The sequence below is a fragment of the Entelurus aequoreus genome, linkage group LG03 (assembly GCF_033978785.1).
Source record: "Entelurus aequoreus isolate RoL-2023_Sb linkage group LG03, RoL_Eaeq_v1.1, whole genome shotgun sequence".
NCBI classification, from domain to species: Eukaryota; Metazoa; Chordata; class Actinopteri; order Syngnathiformes; family Syngnathidae; genus Entelurus; species Entelurus aequoreus.
The window spans coordinates 87,708,018-87,728,583 of NC_084733.1; the positions used below are offsets into that span (position 1 = coordinate 87,708,018).

At 37.5% G+C, this 20,566-nt stretch overlaps 2 protein-coding genes across 2 annotated transcripts in view; one reads left to right on the forward strand and one right to left on the reverse strand.

Moving 5' to 3' along the window:
- si:dkey-103i16.6 (uncharacterized protein LOC557125 homolog) overlaps positions 1–20,566 on the reverse strand; it is a 25,627-nt gene continuing 5,061 nt past the window's right edge. The window contains exons 2-7 of the mRNA XM_062043096.1: positions 8,195–8,378; positions 6,731–6,919; positions 6,420–6,652; positions 3,394–3,494; positions 3,162–3,323; positions 1–515 (exon numbers count right to left, since the gene is read on the reverse strand). Of these exons, the coding sequence (XP_061899080.1) occupies positions 288–515; positions 3,162–3,323; positions 3,394–3,494; positions 6,420–6,652; positions 6,731–6,919; positions 8,195–8,370 (1,089 nt within the window). The 5' untranslated portion in view covers positions 8,371–8,378 and the 3' untranslated portion in view covers positions 1–287. The remainder of the gene's footprint in view (positions 516–3,161; positions 3,324–3,393; positions 3,495–6,419; positions 6,653–6,730; positions 6,920–8,194; positions 8,379–20,566) is intronic.
- The window catches only part of tmem263 (transmembrane protein 263), a 22,237-nt gene continuing 18,515 nt past the window's right edge, over positions 16,845–20,566 (forward strand). The window contains exons 1-2 of the mRNA XM_062043098.1: positions 16,845–16,892; positions 17,199–17,344. Coding sequence (XP_061899082.1) covers positions 17,249–17,344 — 96 coding nt within the window. The 5' untranslated portion in view covers positions 16,845–16,892; positions 17,199–17,248. The remainder of the gene's footprint in view (positions 16,893–17,198; positions 17,345–20,566) is intronic.

Here is a 20,566-nt window from a genome sequence, read left to right on the forward strand (position 1 = left end):
TACTTTGTAGACATAAGCTTTATTAAATATAGTTTAAAATACTGTGTTTATAACGAGGCAGACTGTCAGGTAAGTGCTTGGAATAGTGATGTGTGTACATGAACATGACAAACAGAAGAAGGGTATGCATGTGGCAAACCTCCCAGGTGTCAAGTTGCCGGGGCAGAACGACGCTGAACACTTGCTGTCTGTCTCAGAGTCCGACTCCTCGCCGCCAACCAAATGTCGGGATGAACCGCCGGGAGAAAACGCCATCGGACCAGTCCGTTGTCTATCTTTGAGACGGTTCAAGAGGAGCACACCTCTTGTTCCTGTCGCTTCATCAGCTCTTCCACCTCGTCCTTCCAGCCCAGCATTTCCGCGAAAGCCCGCACCGTGTTCTCCAGGTCGCCCAGTTCCACGTGGTCCCCCCGCCGCAGCGGCACCCTCTCAAACTGGCCCACGGTGTGTCGGTTGAGGAGGAGACGCGGCACCGTGGAGCGCACCGTGTTCACCAAGCTGGCAAAAGGCTCGATCTGGAACGCCATTGGTGAGTAAATAGTTGGGACTGTGGGGCTCATGCAGTGGTTTTTCCATGTAGTAGCACCGGTGCTACTACATGGAAAAAATGAGTCGCACAGAAAAATTACAGTAGCAATATAAAATGTCTTAAATATTCATTATGTACATACATATAAACACAATGCCATCATCAGGCCTACTGTAACGCTCAATTAAACACAGAGAACATCCCTAAAGTGTGCTAACACCGGTGTAGGGCTGGGCCATATGGACCTAAACACATCCAGTTATAGTTACGCCCATAAATGGAAATATACGTCGACAGAAATAATATCTCCACCATGCCTTGTTTTAAAATTTTGGGGACTGATGGGGATCCCAAATGACAAAAACAGGTACTAACAAGTACGAAAAGTAGGTTGTTTACAATAGGATCCCATTTTAAGAGGTGTTTTGATGATGGGCAGAAAAGAAAAGCCTTGAAATGAATATAAGAAAAGTCAAATATAATCTCCAATCTTCTTTTGAAAAACGTGTAGCTATGCGCAATTCTTCAGCTAATAAAAACATAAACAAACTAAATGTAAAATATAGTGCCCTGTTTTAAGTCAGCAGCAACATGAAAATAATTGACTTTTAACAATAAACATTATTATAGGACATACACACAACATTATAGGACCTACACACAAACATGATTATATGACATACACACAATAAACATTATTATAGGACATAGCCACAATAAACATTATTATAGGACATACACACGATAAACATAGGACATATTCACAAACATTATTATAGGACATACACACGATAAACATAGGACATATACACAATGAACATTATTATAGGACATACACACAATAAACATATGACATACACAATAAACATTATTATAGGACATAGACACAATAAACATTATTATAGGACATACACACGATAAACATAGGACATATTCACAATAAACATTATTATAGGACACACGATAAACATAGGACATATACACAATAAACATTATTATAGGACATACACACGATAAACATAGGACATATACACAATAAACATGATTATAGGACGTACACACAATAAACATGATTATAGGACATACACACCAACATTATTATAGGACATACACACAAACATAGGACATATACACAATAAACATTATTATAGGACATACACACAATAAACATTAGGGGACATATACACAATAAACATTATTATAGGACATACACACAACATTAGGGGACATATACACAATAAACATGATTATAGGACATACACACAATACACATGATTATAGGACGTACACACAAAACATGATTAATAGGACATACACACCAACATTATTATAGGGCATACACACAATACACATGATTATAGGACATACACACAAACATAACTATAGGACATACACACAAACATAATTATAGACATACACAATAAACATTATTATAGGACATACACACAAACATTATAGGACATACACACAATAAACATGATTATAGGACATACACACAATAAGCATGATTATAGGACATGCACACAAACATAACTATAGGACATACACACAATAAACATAATTATAGACATACACAATAAACATTATTATAGGACATACACACAAACATTATAGGACATACACACAATAAACATGATTATAGGACATACACACAAACATTATAGGACATACGCACAATAAACATGATTATAGGACATACACAAACATAGGACATACACACAATAAACATGATTATAGGACATACACATAAACATAATTATAGGACATACACACAAACATTATTATAGGACATACACACAAACATTATAGGACATACACATAAACATAATTATAGGACATACACACAAACATAATTATAGGACATACCCACAATAAACATTATTATAGGACATACACACAAATATGTTAGCCAGGAACAACAACCTGCCAACTGCTTCATGATGTGTGACAGTGAAAATTACTTTTAAAATGTAATTAATTATAGTTCCTCCTTACTTTAACAAAAAATGTAATTAATTAAAAGTAATTGATTTACTTTAAAAAAAATTAGAAAGAGTTTTCAGTGTGTGCGTGTGCCTTTTAAAAGGCGGTGCCTGTTGCCTAGTGACTGTGACGTCAGTGAGTCTGAGCTGTTTTTGTTAGCTTAGCAGGCTAGCAGCGGCAGTTTGTCGACTCTGACGGCAGCTCTTTTGAATCTTTCACTAGTTTGTGTTACCTCTGCTCCATAAATAGATTGAATGTGCTTCCATGGCTGTATGTTCTTGTCAACAAAACGGTATTGTTTGGATGGCACGTTTGTCACTTCTATCATCGATTTGTTGTTCAACATTCCCTCCGACCCTCCTAGTTACTAACAGTTTGTGTCAACGGCTGAGTGTGTAAACTAAGAGGAGCGGGGCTCCCCTCTGCGATGGACACACGCAGCACTGACTGATTACTTCCACGTCAATCACTTGCCCCCTTGGTTATTGTAAACATGTTGTACAATTTGGATGGATTTCCTTTAGGAGCAAAACGTGATGAAATGGCTGTTTTTTTTTCTTCAAATTTATTTATTCTAGTCTATTTTTAGTTACATTTGCGTGTGAATTTGCCGCGCCGTACACGCCCGTCACGGTGTTAAACGAAGCACCTGTAAGGACGTTCCCATGATGATGAGCAGGTCCGCTTTGGGGAAGTCTTGGGTGTGGAGGAAGTACTTTTGAGGAAGGTCCTCTCCGAAGAACACCACGTCGGGTTTGACTGTCGCGGTGCAGAAGGTGCACGTGGGGACACCGTCGTTCATGATGGCGTGCTGGGAGACAGACATAAGACGGCGAAGGAGTGGATGTAGACGTGTGAGGGTTCGCGGGGGTCAAACGTACCTTGGCCTCCTCCGGCGGGTACGGCGTGTAGCAGAGGTGACAGGAAGCGGTGGCAAAACTGCCGTGAGCTTCCACCAGCTTGTCGTCCGGGATGCCACACGCTGTGTAAACATGGAGAAGCGTTATTAGTCCTAGAAGCCAGTGACCTGACCTGACCTTTGACTAGAATGCCATCAATCCTGAAGATTGTGTTGTGACTAGGGTTGTACGGTATACCGATATTGGTATAGTAACACGATACTAATGAATCATATTCGATACTATACCGCCTCTAAAAAGTACCGGTACCCATTATTCTTCACTGGTGAATAATATAAATACAGTCTATTATACAGCATTATTCACATGTGAATAACATACATACAGTCTATTATACAGCATTATTGACAAGTGAATAACATACATACAGTCTATTATACAGCATTATTCACATGTGAATAACATAAATACAGTCTATTATACAGCATTGTTCACATGTGAATAACATAAATACAGTCCATTATTCACATGTGAATAACATAAATACAGTCTATTATACAGCATTATTCACATGTGAATTATATAAATACAGTCTATTATACAGCATTATTCACATGTGAATAACAAATAGTCTATTATACAGCATTATTCACATGTAAATAACATAAATTCAGTCTATTATACAGCATTATTCACATGTGAATAACATACATACAGTCTATTATACAGCATTATTGACAAGTGAATAACATACATACAGTCTATTATACAGCATTATTCACATGTGAATAACATAAATACAGTCTATTATACAGCATTGTTCACATGTGAATAACATAAATACAGTCCATTATTCACATGTGAATAACATAAATACAGTCTATTATACAGCATTATTCACATGTTAATTATATAAATACAGTCTATTATACAGCATTATTCACATGTGAATAACAAATAGTCTATTATACAGCATTATTCACATGTAAATAACATAAATTCAGTCTATTATACAGCATTATTCTCATGTGAATAACATAAATACAGTCTATTATACAGCATTACTCACATGTGAATAACATAAATGCAGTCTTATTATACAGCATTATTCACATGTGAATAATATAAATACAGACATTTATACAGCATTATTCACATGTGAATAACAAATACAGTCTATTATACAGCATTATTCACATGTGAATAACATACATAGTCTATTATACAGCATTACTCACATGTGAATAACATAAATACAGTTTATTATTCACACGTGAATAACATAAATACAGTTTATTATACAGCATTATTCACATGTGAATAATATAAATACAGCTTATTATACAGAATTATTCACATGTGAATAACAGTTTATTATACAGCAATATTTTCATGTGAATAACATAAATACAGTCTATTATACAGCATTACTCACATGTGAATAACATAAATGCAGTCTTATTATACAGCATTATTCACATGTGAATAATATAAATACAGACATTTATACAGCATTATTCACATGTGAATAACAAATACAGTCTATTATACAGCATTATTCACATGTGAATAACATACATAGTCTATTATACAGCATTACTCACATGTGAATAACAAATACAGTTTATTATTCACACGTGAATAACAAATACAGTTTATTATACAGCATTATTCACATGTGAATAATATAAATACAGCTTATTATACAGAATTATTCACATGTGAATAACAAATAGTTTGTTATACAGCAATATTTCCATGTGAATAACATAAATACAGTCTATTATACAGCATTACTCACATGTGAATAACATAAATGCAGTCTTATTATACAGCAATATTCACATGTGAATAACATAAATACAGTCTATTATACAGCATTATTCACATGTGAATAACAAATACAGTTTATTATACAGCATTATTCACATGTGAATTATATAAGTACAGTCTATTATACAGCATTATTCACATGTGAATAACATAAATACAGTCTATTATACAGCATTATTCACATGTGAATAATATAAATAGTCTGTTATACAGCATTATTCACATGTGAATAACAAATACAGTCTATTATACAGCATTATTCACATGTGAATAATATAAATACAGTTTATTATACAGCATTATTCACATGTGAATAACAGTCTATTATACAGCATTATTCACATGTGAATAACATAAATACAGTCTATTATACAGCATTATTCACATGTGAATAACATACATAGTCTATTATACAGCATTATTCACATGTGATTATAAATTCAGTTTATTATACAGCATTATTCACATGTGAATAACATAAATACAGTTTATTATACAGAATTATTCACATGTGAATAACAAATACAGTTTATTATACAGCAATATTCACATGTGAATAATATAAATACAGTTTATTATACAGAATTATTCACATGTGAATAACATAAATACAGTCTATTATACAGAATTACTCACATGTGAATAACATAAATGCAGTCTTGTTATACAGCATTATTCACATGTGAATAACAAATACAGTCTATTATACAGCATTATTCACATGTGAATAATATAAATACAGTTTATTATACAGCATTATTCACATGTGAATAACAGTCTATTATACAGCATTATTCACATGTGAATAACATAAATACAGTCTATTATACAGCATTATTCACATGTGAATAACATACATAGTCTATTATACAGCATTATTCACATGTGATTATAAATTCAGTTTATTATACAGCATTATTCACATGTGAATAACATAAATACAGTTTATTATACAGAATTATTCACATGTGAATAACAAATACAGTTTATTATACAGCAATATTCACATGTGAATAATATAAATACAGTTTATTATACAGAATTATTCACATGTGAATAACATAAATACAGTCTATTATACAGCATTACTCACATGTGAATAACATAAATGCAGTCTTGTTATACAGCAATATTCACATGTGAATAACAAATACAGTCTATTATACATTTGAGTACAGTGAAAAAGGAACATAACTAAAGGTCTCGTCATTCACCTTTCTCCAAGCCGTCGATGTTCTGCGTGTACATTCTCAGCAGCAGGCCTTTGTGGTGCATCGTGCGGATGAAGTAGTGAATGAAGTTGGGCCTGTGGCTGCCGGGATAGAGCGCCTTAGCCAGGGAGAAGAAAGGCTGCGGGTTGTCGGAGAAGTAGTCGACGTTGAAAACGGCTTCTGGATACGGGATATTGTAGGCGTCCAGGTTGGCGTAAAGGCCCGTTCCTGGAGTTCTGAAAGGCGCAAAAAAAGAGGATGTTGGCTTCAGGGGCTATTTAGAAGTAGAGCTCGGAGGCAAAAGAAACGCCAACCTGAAGTCGGGAATCCCGCTGGCGGTGCTGATTCCGGCTCCGGCCACCACCACCACGTTCTTACAGCGACCCAGCCTCATCAGCTGGGCCACCGAGGCCAGCCCACTGCAGCCTTTGGCCACAGATGGACGCTTCGGAGCTGACGTTGGCCGGAAGGCTGCAGGGCTCGCTTGGGACAGCTTGGCTTCACTGGTGAGGAGACCAAGAGACAACACCTCAGGAGTTTTACATAGTAATATGACATGTGCAGTGATGGGCAAACTACTTGGAAAATATAGCAAGCTAGGCTACAAGTTACTCTCCAATAAATGTAGCTGAGCTACAAGTTACTCTCCATTAAATGTAGCTAAGCTACAAGTTACTCTCCAATAAATGTAGCTGAGCTACAAGTTACTCTCCATTAAATGTAGCTAAGCTACAAGTTACTCTCCATTAAATGTAGCTAAGCTACAAGTTACTCTCCATTAAATGTAGCTAAGCTACAAGTTACTCTCCATGAAATGTAGCTGAGCTACAAGTTACTCTCCATTAAATGTAGCTAAGCTACAAGTTACTCTCTATTAAATGTAGCTAAGCTACAAGTTACTCTCCATTAAATGTTGATAAGCTAAAAATTCCTCTCCATTAAATGTAGCTAAGCTACAAGTTACTCTCCATTAAATGTTGCTAAGCTAAAAGTTACATTCCATTAAATGTTGCTAAGCTACAAGCTACTCGCCATTAAATGTAGCTAAGCTAAAAGCTACTCTCCATTAAATGTAGCTAAGCTACAAGTTACTCTCCATTAAATGTAGCTAAGCTACAAGTTACTCTCCAATAAATGTAGCTAAGCTACAAGTTACTCTCTAATAAATGCAGCTAAGCTACAAGGTACTCTCCAGGAAATGTAGCTAAGCTACAAGTTACTCTCCATTAAATGTAGCTAATCTACAAGTTACTCTCCAATAAATGTAGCTAGGCTACAAGTTACTCTCCAATAAATGTAGCTAAGCTACAAGTTACTCTCCATTAAATGTTGCTAAGCTAAAAGTTACTCTCCATTAAATGTACCTAAGCTACAAGTTACTCTCCATTAAATGTAGCTAAGCTACAAGTTACTCTCCATTAAATGTTGCTAAGCTACAAGTTACTCTCCATTAAATGTAGCTAAGCTACAAGTTACTCTCCATTAAATGTAGCTAAGCTACAAGTTACTCTCCATTAAATGTAACTAAGCTACAGGGGAAGCTATCCCCGGAGAATTATAGCAAGCTACATGGCAAAAGTGGACTCGCAGTCTGTTTTCTAGCTTTGATGTAAGCTACCTCGCTACATGGCTCTAAAAGAAGCTAAGCTACAGGAAAAGCTACTCATTTAAAAATAAAGTAGCTAAGCTACCGCCAAACCACTGGAAAATGAAGTTAAGCTATGTAGCTTAGCTACATGTAGCTTGTTACTGTAGCTTGATTGTAATGTTTTGCTCACCTTGCAGGCCCGCACACGCTCCTCTGGCTGAGGTCCTGGTCTCGGGCCAAGTCCGGCTGCTTCTTTCTCTTTTCCAACCCAGGGTCCAGACCCTCATAGGACTGCTGTGCACTCCTGGAGTTTCGCGTTTGTCGAATTACTGCAGGCCGCTGGGCTCTTTTATCCGCGCTGTTCATCCCAGCACCTGCAGATAAAGTAAAAGTAAAGTAAAAAAGTGTCTAATGCTTAAACCAAAAATAAACAAAAGGTGAGTGCCCCTAAGAAAAGGCATTAAAGCTTAGGGAAGGCTATGCGGAACGAAACTAAAACTGAACTGGCTACAAAATAAACAAAAACAGAATGCTGGAGGACAGCAAAGACTTACTGCGCAGCAAAGATGGCGTCCACAATGTACATCCGAACATGACATGACAATCAACAATGTCTCCACAAAGAAGGATAAAAACAACTGAAATATTCTTGATTGCTACAACAAAGTAGATGCGGGAAATATCGCTCAAAGGAGGACATGAAACTGCTACAGGAAAATACCAAAAAAAGCCACCGAAATAGGAGCGCAAGACAAGAACTAAAACACTACACACAGGAAAACTGCAAAAAACTCAATAAGTCACGGCGTGATGTGACAGTACACCTACTTTGAGACAAGAGCTATAGTGATGCATGCGTGGTTATGCTTTAAAGTCATATTCAACAATTGCGACAACGACTTTTTACTGTCAACCGAGTTTCGTTTTTTAATGATTTCTGCTGGTGGTGTGCCTCCGCATTTTTTCAGCGTAAAAAAAGGTTGAAAAACACTGATGTGGACCACAAGGAAGTCTTTTTCATTTAGAAAAACATTTTTATAATATGGATCCTTTAATGCGCCCTATAATCCGGTGCGCTTTATATATGAAAAAATATCAAAAAATAGACCATTCATCGGCAGTGCGCTTTATAATCCCGTGCTCCTTATACATGAAAAAAGATCAAAAATAGACCATTCATCGGCAGTGCACCTTATAATCCGGTGCGCCTTATATATGAAAAAATAGACCAGTCATCGGCAGTGCGCCTTATAACCCGGTGCGCCTTATATATGAAAAAAGATTTAAAAAATAGACCGTTCATCGGCAGTGCGCCTTATAACCCGGTGCGCCTTATATATGAAAAAATATAAAAAAATAGACCGTTCATCGGCAGTGCGCCTTATAACCCGGTGCGCCTTATGTATGAAAAAAGATTTAAAAAAAAATAGACCATTCACTGGCAGTGCGCCTTATAATCCGGTGCTCCTTATACATGAAAAAAGATCAAAAATAGACCATTCATTGGCAGTGCGCCTTATAATCCAGTGCTCCTTATACATGAAAAAAGATCAAAAATAGACCATTCATCGGCAGTGCGCCTTATAACCCGGTGCGCCTTATATATGAAAAAAGATAAAAAAATAGACCATCGGCAGTGCGCCTTATAACCCGGTGCGCCTTATATATGAAAAGATTTTTTAAAAAATAGACCATTCATCGGCAGTGCGCCTTATAATCCAGTGCGCCTTATATATGGAAAAAGATCAAAAATAGACCATCAGCAGTGCGCCTTGTAACCCGGTGCGCCTTATATATGAAAAAATTTAAAAAAATAGACCATTCATCGGCAGTGCGCCTTATATATGAAAAAAGATCAAAAATAGACCATTCATCGGCAGTGCGCCTTATAATCCGGTGCGCCTTATATATGAAAAAAAGATTTTAAAAAAATAGACCATTTATCGGCAGTGCGCCTTATAACCCGGTGCGCCTTATGTGAAAAGAGATTTTAAAAAAATAGACCATTCATCGGCAGTGCGCCTTATAACCCGGTGCGCCTTATATATGAAAAAAAGATTTAAAAAATAGACCATTCATCGACAGTGCGCCTTATAGCCCGGTACGCCTTATATATGAAAAAAGATAAAAAATAGACCATTCATTGGCAGTGCGCCTTATAATCCAGTGCTCCTTATACATGAAAAAAGATCAAAAATAGACCATTCATCGGCAGTGCGCCTTATAACCCGGTGCGCCTTATATATGAAAAAAGATTTTAAAAAATAGACCATTCATCGGCAGTGCGCCTTATAACCCGGTGCGCCTTATATATGAAAAAAGATCAAAAAATAGACCATCGGCAGTGCGCCTTATAACCCGGTGCGCCTTATATATGAAAAGATTTTTAAAAAATAGACCATTCATCGGCAGTGCGCCTTATAATCCAGTGCGCCTTATATATGGAAAAAGATCAAAAATAGACCATCAGCAGTGCGCCTTGTAACCCGGTGCGCCTTATATATGAAAAAATTTCAAAAAATAGACCATTCATCGGCAGTGCGCCTTATATATGAAAAAAGATCAAAAATAGACCATTCGTCGGCAGTGCGCCTTATAATCCGGTGCGCCTTATATATGAAAAAAAGATTTTAAAAAAATAGACCATTCATCGGCAGTGCGCCTTATAACCCGGTGCGCCTTATATATGAAAAAAAGATTTAAAAAATAGACCATTCATCGACAGTGCGCCTTATAGCCCGGTGCGCCTTATATATGAAAAAAGACCAAAAATAGACCATTCATTGGCAGTGCGCCTTATAACCTGGTGCGCCTTATATATGGAAAACTTTTTTTTTTTATAAATAGACCATTGACAGTGCGCCTTATAAACCGGTGCGCCTTATGTGTGGAAAAAGATCAAAAATAGACCATTCATCGGCAGTGCGCCTTATAACCCGGTGCGCCTTATATATGAAAAAAGATTTAAAAAATAGACCATTCCTCGGCAGTGCGCCTTATAATCCGGTGCGCCTTATATATGAAAAAAGATTAAAAAATAGACCATTCATCGGCAGTGGGCCTTATAACCCGGTGCGCCTTATATATGAAAAAAGATTTTAAAAATAGACCATTCATCGGCAGTGCGCCTTATAAACCGGTGCGCCTTATATATGAAAAAATATCAAAAAATAGACCATTCATCGGCAGTGCGCCTTATAACTCGGTGCGCCTTATATATGAAAAAAGATCAAAAATAGACCATTCATCGGCAGTGCGCCTTATAACTCGGTGCGCCTTATATATGAAAAAATATTTTAAAAAATAGACCATTCATCGGCAGTGCGCCTTATATATGAAAAAAGATTTTAAAAAATAGACCATTCATCGGCAGTGCGCCTTATAAACCGGTGCGCCTTATGTGTGGAAAAAGATTAAAAATAGACCATTCATCGGCAGTGCGCCTTATAAACCGGTGCGGCTTATGTGTGGAAAAAGATCAAAAATAGACCATTCATCGGCAGTGCACCTTATAAATGAAAAAAGATTTAAAAAATAGACCATTCATCGGCAGTGCGCCTTATATATGAAAAAAGCTCAAAAATAGACCATTCATCGGCAGTACGCCTTATAACCCGGTGCGCCTTATATATGAAAAAAGATAAAAAATAGACCATTCGTCTGCAGTGCGCCTTATAATCCGGTGCGCCTTATATATGAAAAAAGATCAAAAATAGACCATTCGTCGGCAGTGCGCCTTATAATCCGGTGCGCCCTATGGTTCGGAAAATACGGTACTTTCTCTTGAACTTAAAGCATGTTAATTCCTCCTTCTCTGGCCCGTGTTTAGAAGGCCGTTAAGAGTAGAGAATCTATTCTGTGAAATGCCTTAAAAGGCGCCAACTGTTGAACAAAAGCTGCAATATATTTAGCAGAGCCTCTACCAACACAGCATTACTGTTCAGGGGAAAGCGGAGGGGGGGGGGGGGGGGGACATTTGTTACAACAACAACAAAAAGAGAGTACCAAGATTGACCATGTGTCAACAAACCCAGCTGGGGGTCAGAAAAAAAGAGGATGCCCCCCACCCCTCACTCTCTCCGCAGAGATAAATGATAGAGGCGTGTTTCAATAAAGCGGGGGGTGTTTGGGAGGAGGGGGTGGTGAGGCTTTTCCAGAGCTCCTCCGGGCCGTGAGGAATGAGAGTGATCAGCGGACAAAAGGAGCTACGAGTCATAAAAAATGTCCGCCTAAGAGATAAGGCCTTGGCGCCGCTCCTTTAGTAGCATGTTATCGCCCTCTGGGGGCGAGGACAAGACCATACTTGGCACGGTTATCACCTTCCACCTCAGGGGAGCTTTCACTTACCCAACTCTATTGGACCCTCCCATGTCATTTGTGGCTTGTGGTGAAAATATCGCTCACAATCCTTATATACTTAGTGTGTATATTGTACATATTACATATTGTTATGAAGGTGTCTGTTACTACATTATATATATACTTAGTGTGTATATTGTACATATTACATATTGTTATGAAGGTGTCTTACTACATTATATATATATATATATATATATATATATATATATATATATATATATATATATATATATATATATATATATATATAATGTAGTAAGACACCTTCATAACAATATGTAATATGTACAATATTAATAATATAATATACACACTGCAAGTATGTGTGTATATATATATATATATATATATATATATATATATATATATATATATATACACATACTTGCAGTGTGTATATTGTACATATTACATATTGTTATGAAGGTGTCTGTTACTACAATATATTTATACTTGCAGTGTGTATATAAAACATTACATATTGTTATGAAGGTGTCTGTTACTACATTATATATATACTTGCAGTGTGTATATTGTACATATTACATATTGTTATGGTGTCAGTTACTACATTATATATATATACTTGCAGTGTGTATATTGTACATATTACATATTGTTACGAAGGTGTCTGTTACTACATTATATATATACTTGCAGTGTGTATATTGTACATATTACATATTGTTATGAAGGTGTCTTACTACATTATATATATACTTGCAGTGTGTATATTGTACATATTACATATTGTTATGAAGGTGTCTGTCACTACATTATATAAATATATATACTTATATATTTACTCTATAGTGCAGCGGCTTAGAAGGACAAGAGTTAGCTTACACAAAACAATATGTTCATGTTTAGTTGACTGACAGTTTTTTTAAGCCCTACTTTCATCTAAAGGCACTCAAATCTTCTTGGCGTCATTTAAAAAGGCGATAGTGCCCCCCTCCAGACTGTTTTTTTTGGAGGGCATCCTAAAGAACGATTAAAAACAGCAGGACGCTAAGGTCGCCTTTTGTCCGGGGCTCCCCTCACTCAGAGTAAGAGCGATAAATCAGCCGCCCACTTGGTTATTAGGGTGAAATCATAGCCCGTAGTCATTTTTTCTTTTCTAAACAAAATCTCTGCATGCTGGGTACTCATCGAGCACCTGTGGCTGGGAAGTCAGAACACTTGCACTGGCAAAAAAAGTTCTCATCATTCCCCTTTGGCGACCAGCTGCTGGTTCTCTGCCACACCGGAGGAGATACGGGGCTGGCTTTGAGCGTAGGGCTGGGCCATATGGCTGAAAACTCTATCACAATATACAGTACCGTATTTTCCGGACTATAAGGCGCACTTAAAACCCTTTTTTCCCCCCTCAAAACTCAACAGTGCGCCTTATAACCTGGTGCGCCTAATGTAAGGAATAAGTTTGGTCGCGCTTACCGACCTCGAAGCAATTTTATTTGGTACATGGTGTAATGATAAGTGTGTCCAGTAGATGGCAGTCAAACATAAGGGATACGTGTAGACTGCATTAGGATGGCAACACCAACAATTTATATGTTCCATTGAAAATATACAAATATAGAACATTACACACGGCGCTCAGAAATCTATTAAAATGTTTTAGTACGACTTTGGTAAGCTATGAAACCGCACCGCTTGATGTGCTTCAACTAGGGATGTCTGATAATATCGGCCTGCAGATATTATTGGCCGATAAATGCGTTAAAATGTAATATCGGAAATTATCGGTATCGGTTTTTTTATTATCTGTATCGGGTTTTTTTAAATTATTTTTTATTAAATCAACATAAAAAACACAAGATACACCAACCCAAAAAACCTCCCTCCCCCATTTCTTTCTGTTATTAATATTCTGGTTCCTACATTATATATCAATATATATCAATACAGTCTGCAAGGGATACAGTCCGTAAGCACACATGATTGTGCGTGCTGCTGGTCCACTAATAGTACTAACCTTTAACAGTTAATTTTACTCATTTTCATTAATTACTAGTTTCTATGTAACTGTTTTTATATTGTTTTACTTTCTTTTTTATTCAAGAAAATGTTTTTAATTTAGTTATCTTATTTTAAAAAGTACCTTATCTTCACCATACATGGTTGTCCAAATTAGGCATAATAATGTGTTAATTCCACGACTGCATATATCGGTTGATATCGGTATCAGTTGATATCGGTATCGGTAATTAAAGAGTTGGACAATATCGGAATATCGGATATCGGCAAAAAGCCATTATCGGACATCCCTAGCTTCAACATAGGCGTATTATTATGGCGTGTGTATAAGGTAAGACATATCTGGCGTTTTGTTTCGCAATATTATGCAAAAGCAACTTTTCTTACCATCTGGTACCTGCTGATCTGTATTTGGGATCTGCATAAGTCCCGATAAATTGCACGCGTCCGCCTTTGTAGTCGATAAGCTTCTTCTTTTTCTCTATCTTGTTATGGGACATTCATTGTCAGAATTTTTTTATTTAAATTATCAAAAAACTTTCCGTTCTCTAAGTTCCCAATGAACAGACAGGAGGTTGTCTTTGTTGCACCAAGCAAAGGCTTGGAAAATTCCATTGTGTACGATTGGAGGAGACGGGATGGGGGTTATCTATTGTCATCCAAGACCTGCCCAAGTTAGATCCAGGACCAGCCCAAGCCTGAGGCATCTTTTTCTTTTGTTTTCAATGTGACCAAAAACAAGAGCTGTTCCTTTGGAAGCAGATGTTGTTGTGTAAACAGGGAGTGTCCAAATAAAGGAGACGACGTAAACTTTTTTTATTTTTATTTTTAATACTTTTTAGCACTTTGAGATTTTAACAAATGTAAAGTGCGTAACAAATGCAATTCATTATTATTATTATTATTATTAGAGCGTGGTGGAAGACTGTACAGAGAGTACAGTCGCCGCGTTTCTCCTCAATTGAGCCAAATCATACTTGCCAACCTTGAGACCTACGATATCGGGTGGGGTGGGGGCGTGGTTAAGAGGGGAATATATTTAAGCTAGAATTCACCAACTCAAGTATTTCATATATATATATACATATATATATACATATACATATATATATATATATATATATGTATGAAATACTTGACTTTCAGTGAATTCTAGCTATATACATATATATATATATATACATATATATATACATATACATATATATATATATATATATGAAATACTTGACTTTCAGTGAATTCTAGCTATATACACATATATATATATATATATATATATATATATATATATATATATATATATATATATATATATATATATATATATATATATATATATATATATATATATATATATATATATATGTCTTAATTAGATTATCCAAAAAATAGTGCTCGATACCGTGGTAGAGCGTAATATGTATGTGTGGGAAAAAAATCACAAGACTATTTCATCTCTACAGGCCTGTTTCATGAGGGGTTTCCTCAATCCTCAGAATCTCCTGAGGATTGAGGAAACCCCTCATGAAACAGGCCTGTAGAGATGAAATAGTCTTGTGATTTTTTTCCCACACATATATATATATATATATATATATATATATATATATATATATATATATATATATATATATATATTTATTTTTATTTTTTTTAAATTTTATTATACATATAAATAAAATAAATACTTGAATTTCAGTGTTCTGGAGGCTATCCAGTAGATGGCAGTATTGTCCTGTTTAAGAGTGTCACAACATTGCTGTTTACGGTAGACGAACTGCTTTACGGTAGACTAAACGTGACTGCTGTTGTTGTGTGTTGTTTCCGCGCTGGGAGGACGTTAATGAAACTGCCTAACAATAAACCCACATAAGAAACCAAGAACTCGCCCTCGATCATTCTACAGTTATGACGTCATTGGGCAGGCACGCTGTTTATATTGTGGGAAAGCGGACGTGAGAACAGGCTGTCCCCACTCAGGTCCGCATTGAGCTGGAGGGGGCGTGGCCGCCAGCTCCGGCTGAATACCGGGAGTTTGTCGGGAGAAAATTTCTGCCAGGAGGTTATCGGGAGAGTCGCTGAATACCGGGAGTCTCCCGGTAAAAACGGGAGGGTTGGCAAGTATGGCCAAATTGAATTCTGTCTCTGTTCATTTCTTTGCTTCTTGTCTCGTTTAATAGATGTCATCAGTGTTTGAACCTGACATTCATCCTCCGCTGTTGCCATTTCTAATATAAAGTAGTGTAAAGTTCTTACTTATATCTGTCAGTAAACTCGCCATGAAAGCGCTAAAACATACCGGTGTAGTGAGTTTACATTATTCACCCGAGCAACTTTAGTTATGAGAGAGTTCCGGTCGGACGTTTCTTTCACGGGACACATTGTTGTTGTTTACGAATGAGGAGATGCTGCTCCGTTATTGATTGAAGTAAAGCCTGAATGTCATTAAAACGGTTAATGCCATCTTTTGACACTTCTTCCACTCCCGTCCTTGCACGCTACACCGCTACAACAAAGATGACGGGGAGAAGACGCTGTCGAAGGTGAGCCACGTAAATAAGACCCGCCCACAAAAGGGCTTGAAGATGATCTGTAAAACATCATCTATGCAACATTTTGAGCAAATAACCACCATTACATGTTATGTAGACCACAAGAAAGTATTAGTTATTTTAATGTCTTTCAACTCCTTTGTGTTCTCCCGCTTGTTTTCATACCTTATTTTTGTGGACCGCATCATTTCCCTATTGTGGGATAAAGTCTATCCTATCAATGATAAAAAAGAATCCCTGCGTAAATGACAAAAGGTCTTGAAAAAGTGAGAACCCTGCCTTGTTTGCTCTTCACAGTCCAGAAGTCCAGCACAGCACCGGACCACCAGCGGTGTGGAGCTTCTCCTATGTGGGCTGCAGTGATCTCATTAGGAGCTAAGACCGGGCACACTTCAGTGCTCACCGTTTTACACCCCACCCTTCCTCCAAAGAAGCCCCGAAAGGTAATCCTTTTACAATATCTGAGGGAGGGTCTCAAACGGTAACAAAGAGTAGCTGGCAAATAAAGATGGTGTGAAAACACAGCCTGTGCCACAAAGATGAAGCCCGAGTTTAAACGCAGCGGCCTGCGTTCTCAGGGTTTCCCTCCATTATCGCGGGCGTTGCGTTCGCTCATCGCCACAACTCATATAGATGCCACGCCCCTTAGACAATAATACTTAGTACAAACCCCAAAAGCAGTGAAGTTGTCACGTTGTGTAAATGCTAAATAAAAAGAGAATACAATGATTTGCTAACCCTTTTCAACTTATATTCAATTGAATAGACTGCAAAGACAAGATATTTAACATTGGAACTGGAAAACTTTGTTCTTTTTTGCAAATATTAGCTCATTTGGAATTTGATGCCTGCAACACGTTTCAACAAAGCTGGCACAAGTGGCAAAAAAGACAGAGAAAGTTGAGGAATGCTCATCAAACACTTATTTGGAACATCCCACAGGTGAACAGGCTAATTGGGAACAGGTGGGTGCCATGATTGGGTATAAAAAGCAGCTTCCATGGAATGCTCAGTCGTTCACAAACAAGGACGGGGGCGAGGGTCACCACTTTGTCAACAAATGCCTGAGCAAATTGTTTAAGAACAACATTTCTCAACCAGCTATTGCAAGGAATTTAGGGATTTCACCATCTACGCTCCGTAATATCATCAAAAGGTTCAGAGAATCTGGAGAATATTACGGACCTTCGATCCCTCAGGCAGTACTGCATCAAAAAGCGACATCAGTGTGTAAAGGATATCACCACATGGGCTCAGGAACACTTCAGAAACCCACTGTCAGTAACTACAGTTGGTCGCTACATCTGTAAGTGCAAGTTAAAACTCTACTATGCAAAGCCAAAGCCATTTATCAACAACACCCGGAAACGCCACCGGCTTTGCTGGGCCCGAGCTCATCTATGATGGACTGGTGTAAAGTGGAAAAGTGTTCTATGGTCTGTCGAGTCCACATTTCAAATTGTTTTTGGAAACTGTGGCCGTCGTGTCCTCCGGAACAAAGAGGAAAAGTCATATTCAACAATTGCGACTTTTTACAGTCAACTGAGTTTCGTTTTTTAATGATTTCTGCTGGTGGTGTGCCTCTGGATTTTGTCAATGCAAAAAATGTGCCTTGACTCAAAAAAGGTTGAAAAACACTGATGTAGACCACGAGGAAGTCTTTTACATTTAGAAAAAAAATCATAATATGACTCCTTTAATGCGCCTTTTGTACGGAAATAGACCCGAGTGCGCCCTATAGTCTGGGAATAATAATATCTCAATGACTTAGGTAGGGGTGTAACGGTACGTGTATTTGTATTGAACCGTTTCGGTACGGGGGGTTCGGTTCGGTTGTGTACCGAACGAGTTTCCACACGGACATATTAAGTAGCCGCCTCCGTTTCCTTCTGCCTCTGTCAGTACTCTACACAGCACCCAGCATTGTCCCACCCACACAACCATCTGATTGGTTACAAACAGAGCGGTAACAGCCAATCAGCAGTGCGTATTCAGAGCGCATGTAGTCAGTGCTTAGCGTTTAGCAGGTAATCATCAGGCCGCGGACTCTCCCCAAATTATAATAAACACCTCCCAGTCAAAGGGGTTGGATTAAATAAGCTCTGCTTCTTCCTACTCCTTTTCGAACATGTTGAAAAGAGAAACTGGAAATTGTGATGTATCATGTTGTATGCTTGCATGTTCGAAATAAACTCAAACTCTAACTCTAACTACTAGTAACATCACTATGAGCCTGTTGACCGTCTAGAAATATAAAAGGCAGCTCAGCTCGCTCGCAGTCCTGGCTTGAGGTGAAGGCTAATTCGCTTTTAGCGTAACTTTAGCTCATTTTGCGGTGTGCGTGTGTTACGGACAGCAAAGCTCTGTCTGTCTGTTATTTCACTTTACCTTTTTCTGTGTTGATTGAGCTGTGTTGAAGCAGCAAAAAAGGACATTATGTTAAATGAAGAGTTTCTGTCTCTGATAGTTGATATAATAATGTAAGTGCATCATTGAGCCTACATGAACTCCATGGTGTTCAGGGATGAATAGTCTCTTCTATTGCTATTGTACCATTTTTTCAGCTATAGTTCCATTAATCATTAGTAATGGAGCAGCCTAGTTTTGAATGGCAGGGTCCCTGCTATCACATGTTGATAAAAATATAACATTTACATAATAAAAATCAACTACAGGCTTCCCAAATGCTGCAATAAATTAAGCATGATGAGTTGACTTGAAACTGTTTAATGTTGCACTTTTTATATGTAGAAGAAAAGTTTTGTCATTGTATTTAATCTGAGCAACAACTTGAGGAAGTTTAATGTTGATTAACGTGGGTAGAATTATTATAGTGTTCCCAATGTTAAAAGGATAAAGCCATTGTTTACAAATTTGGTAAATAAATAACCAACAAATGTATATTTTGTTGTTTTCTTACTGTACCGAAAATGAACCGAACCGTGACCTCTAAACCGAGGTACGTACCGAACCGACATTTTTGTGTGCCGTTACACCCCTACCACAAGGAAGTATTTTACATTTAGAAAAAAATTCATAATATGACCCCTTTAAAGGCCTACTGAAATGAAATGTTTTTATTTAAACGGGGATAGCAGATCTATTCTATGTGTCATACTTGATCATTTCGCGATATTGCCATATTTTTGCTGAAAGGATTTAGTATAGAACGACGACGATAAAGATCGCAACTTTTGGTATCTGACAAAAAAAAGCCTTGCCCCTACCGGAAGTAGCGTGACGTAGTCAGTTGAACATTTCCGCAAAGTTCCCTATTGTTTACAGTGATGGCGGCCAGAAGTGAGAGCGATTCGCACCGAGAAAGCGACGATTTCCCCATTAATTTGAGCGAGGATGAAAGATTTGTGGATGAGGAAAGTGCAAGTGAAGGACTAGTGGGGAGTTTAAGCGATTCAGATAGGGAAGATGCTGTGAGAGGCGGGTGGGACCTGATATTCAGCTGGGAATGACTACAACAGTAAATAAACACAAGACATATATATACTCTATTAGCCACAACACAACCAGGCTTGTATTTAATATGCCACAAATTAATCCCGCATAAAAACACCTAGGTGTTTGTTATGCTAGCTCCTAGCTACTAGCTCCCGTCCATATAACCCGCCAATACAATTCAAACACCTGCACAACACACACACTCACTC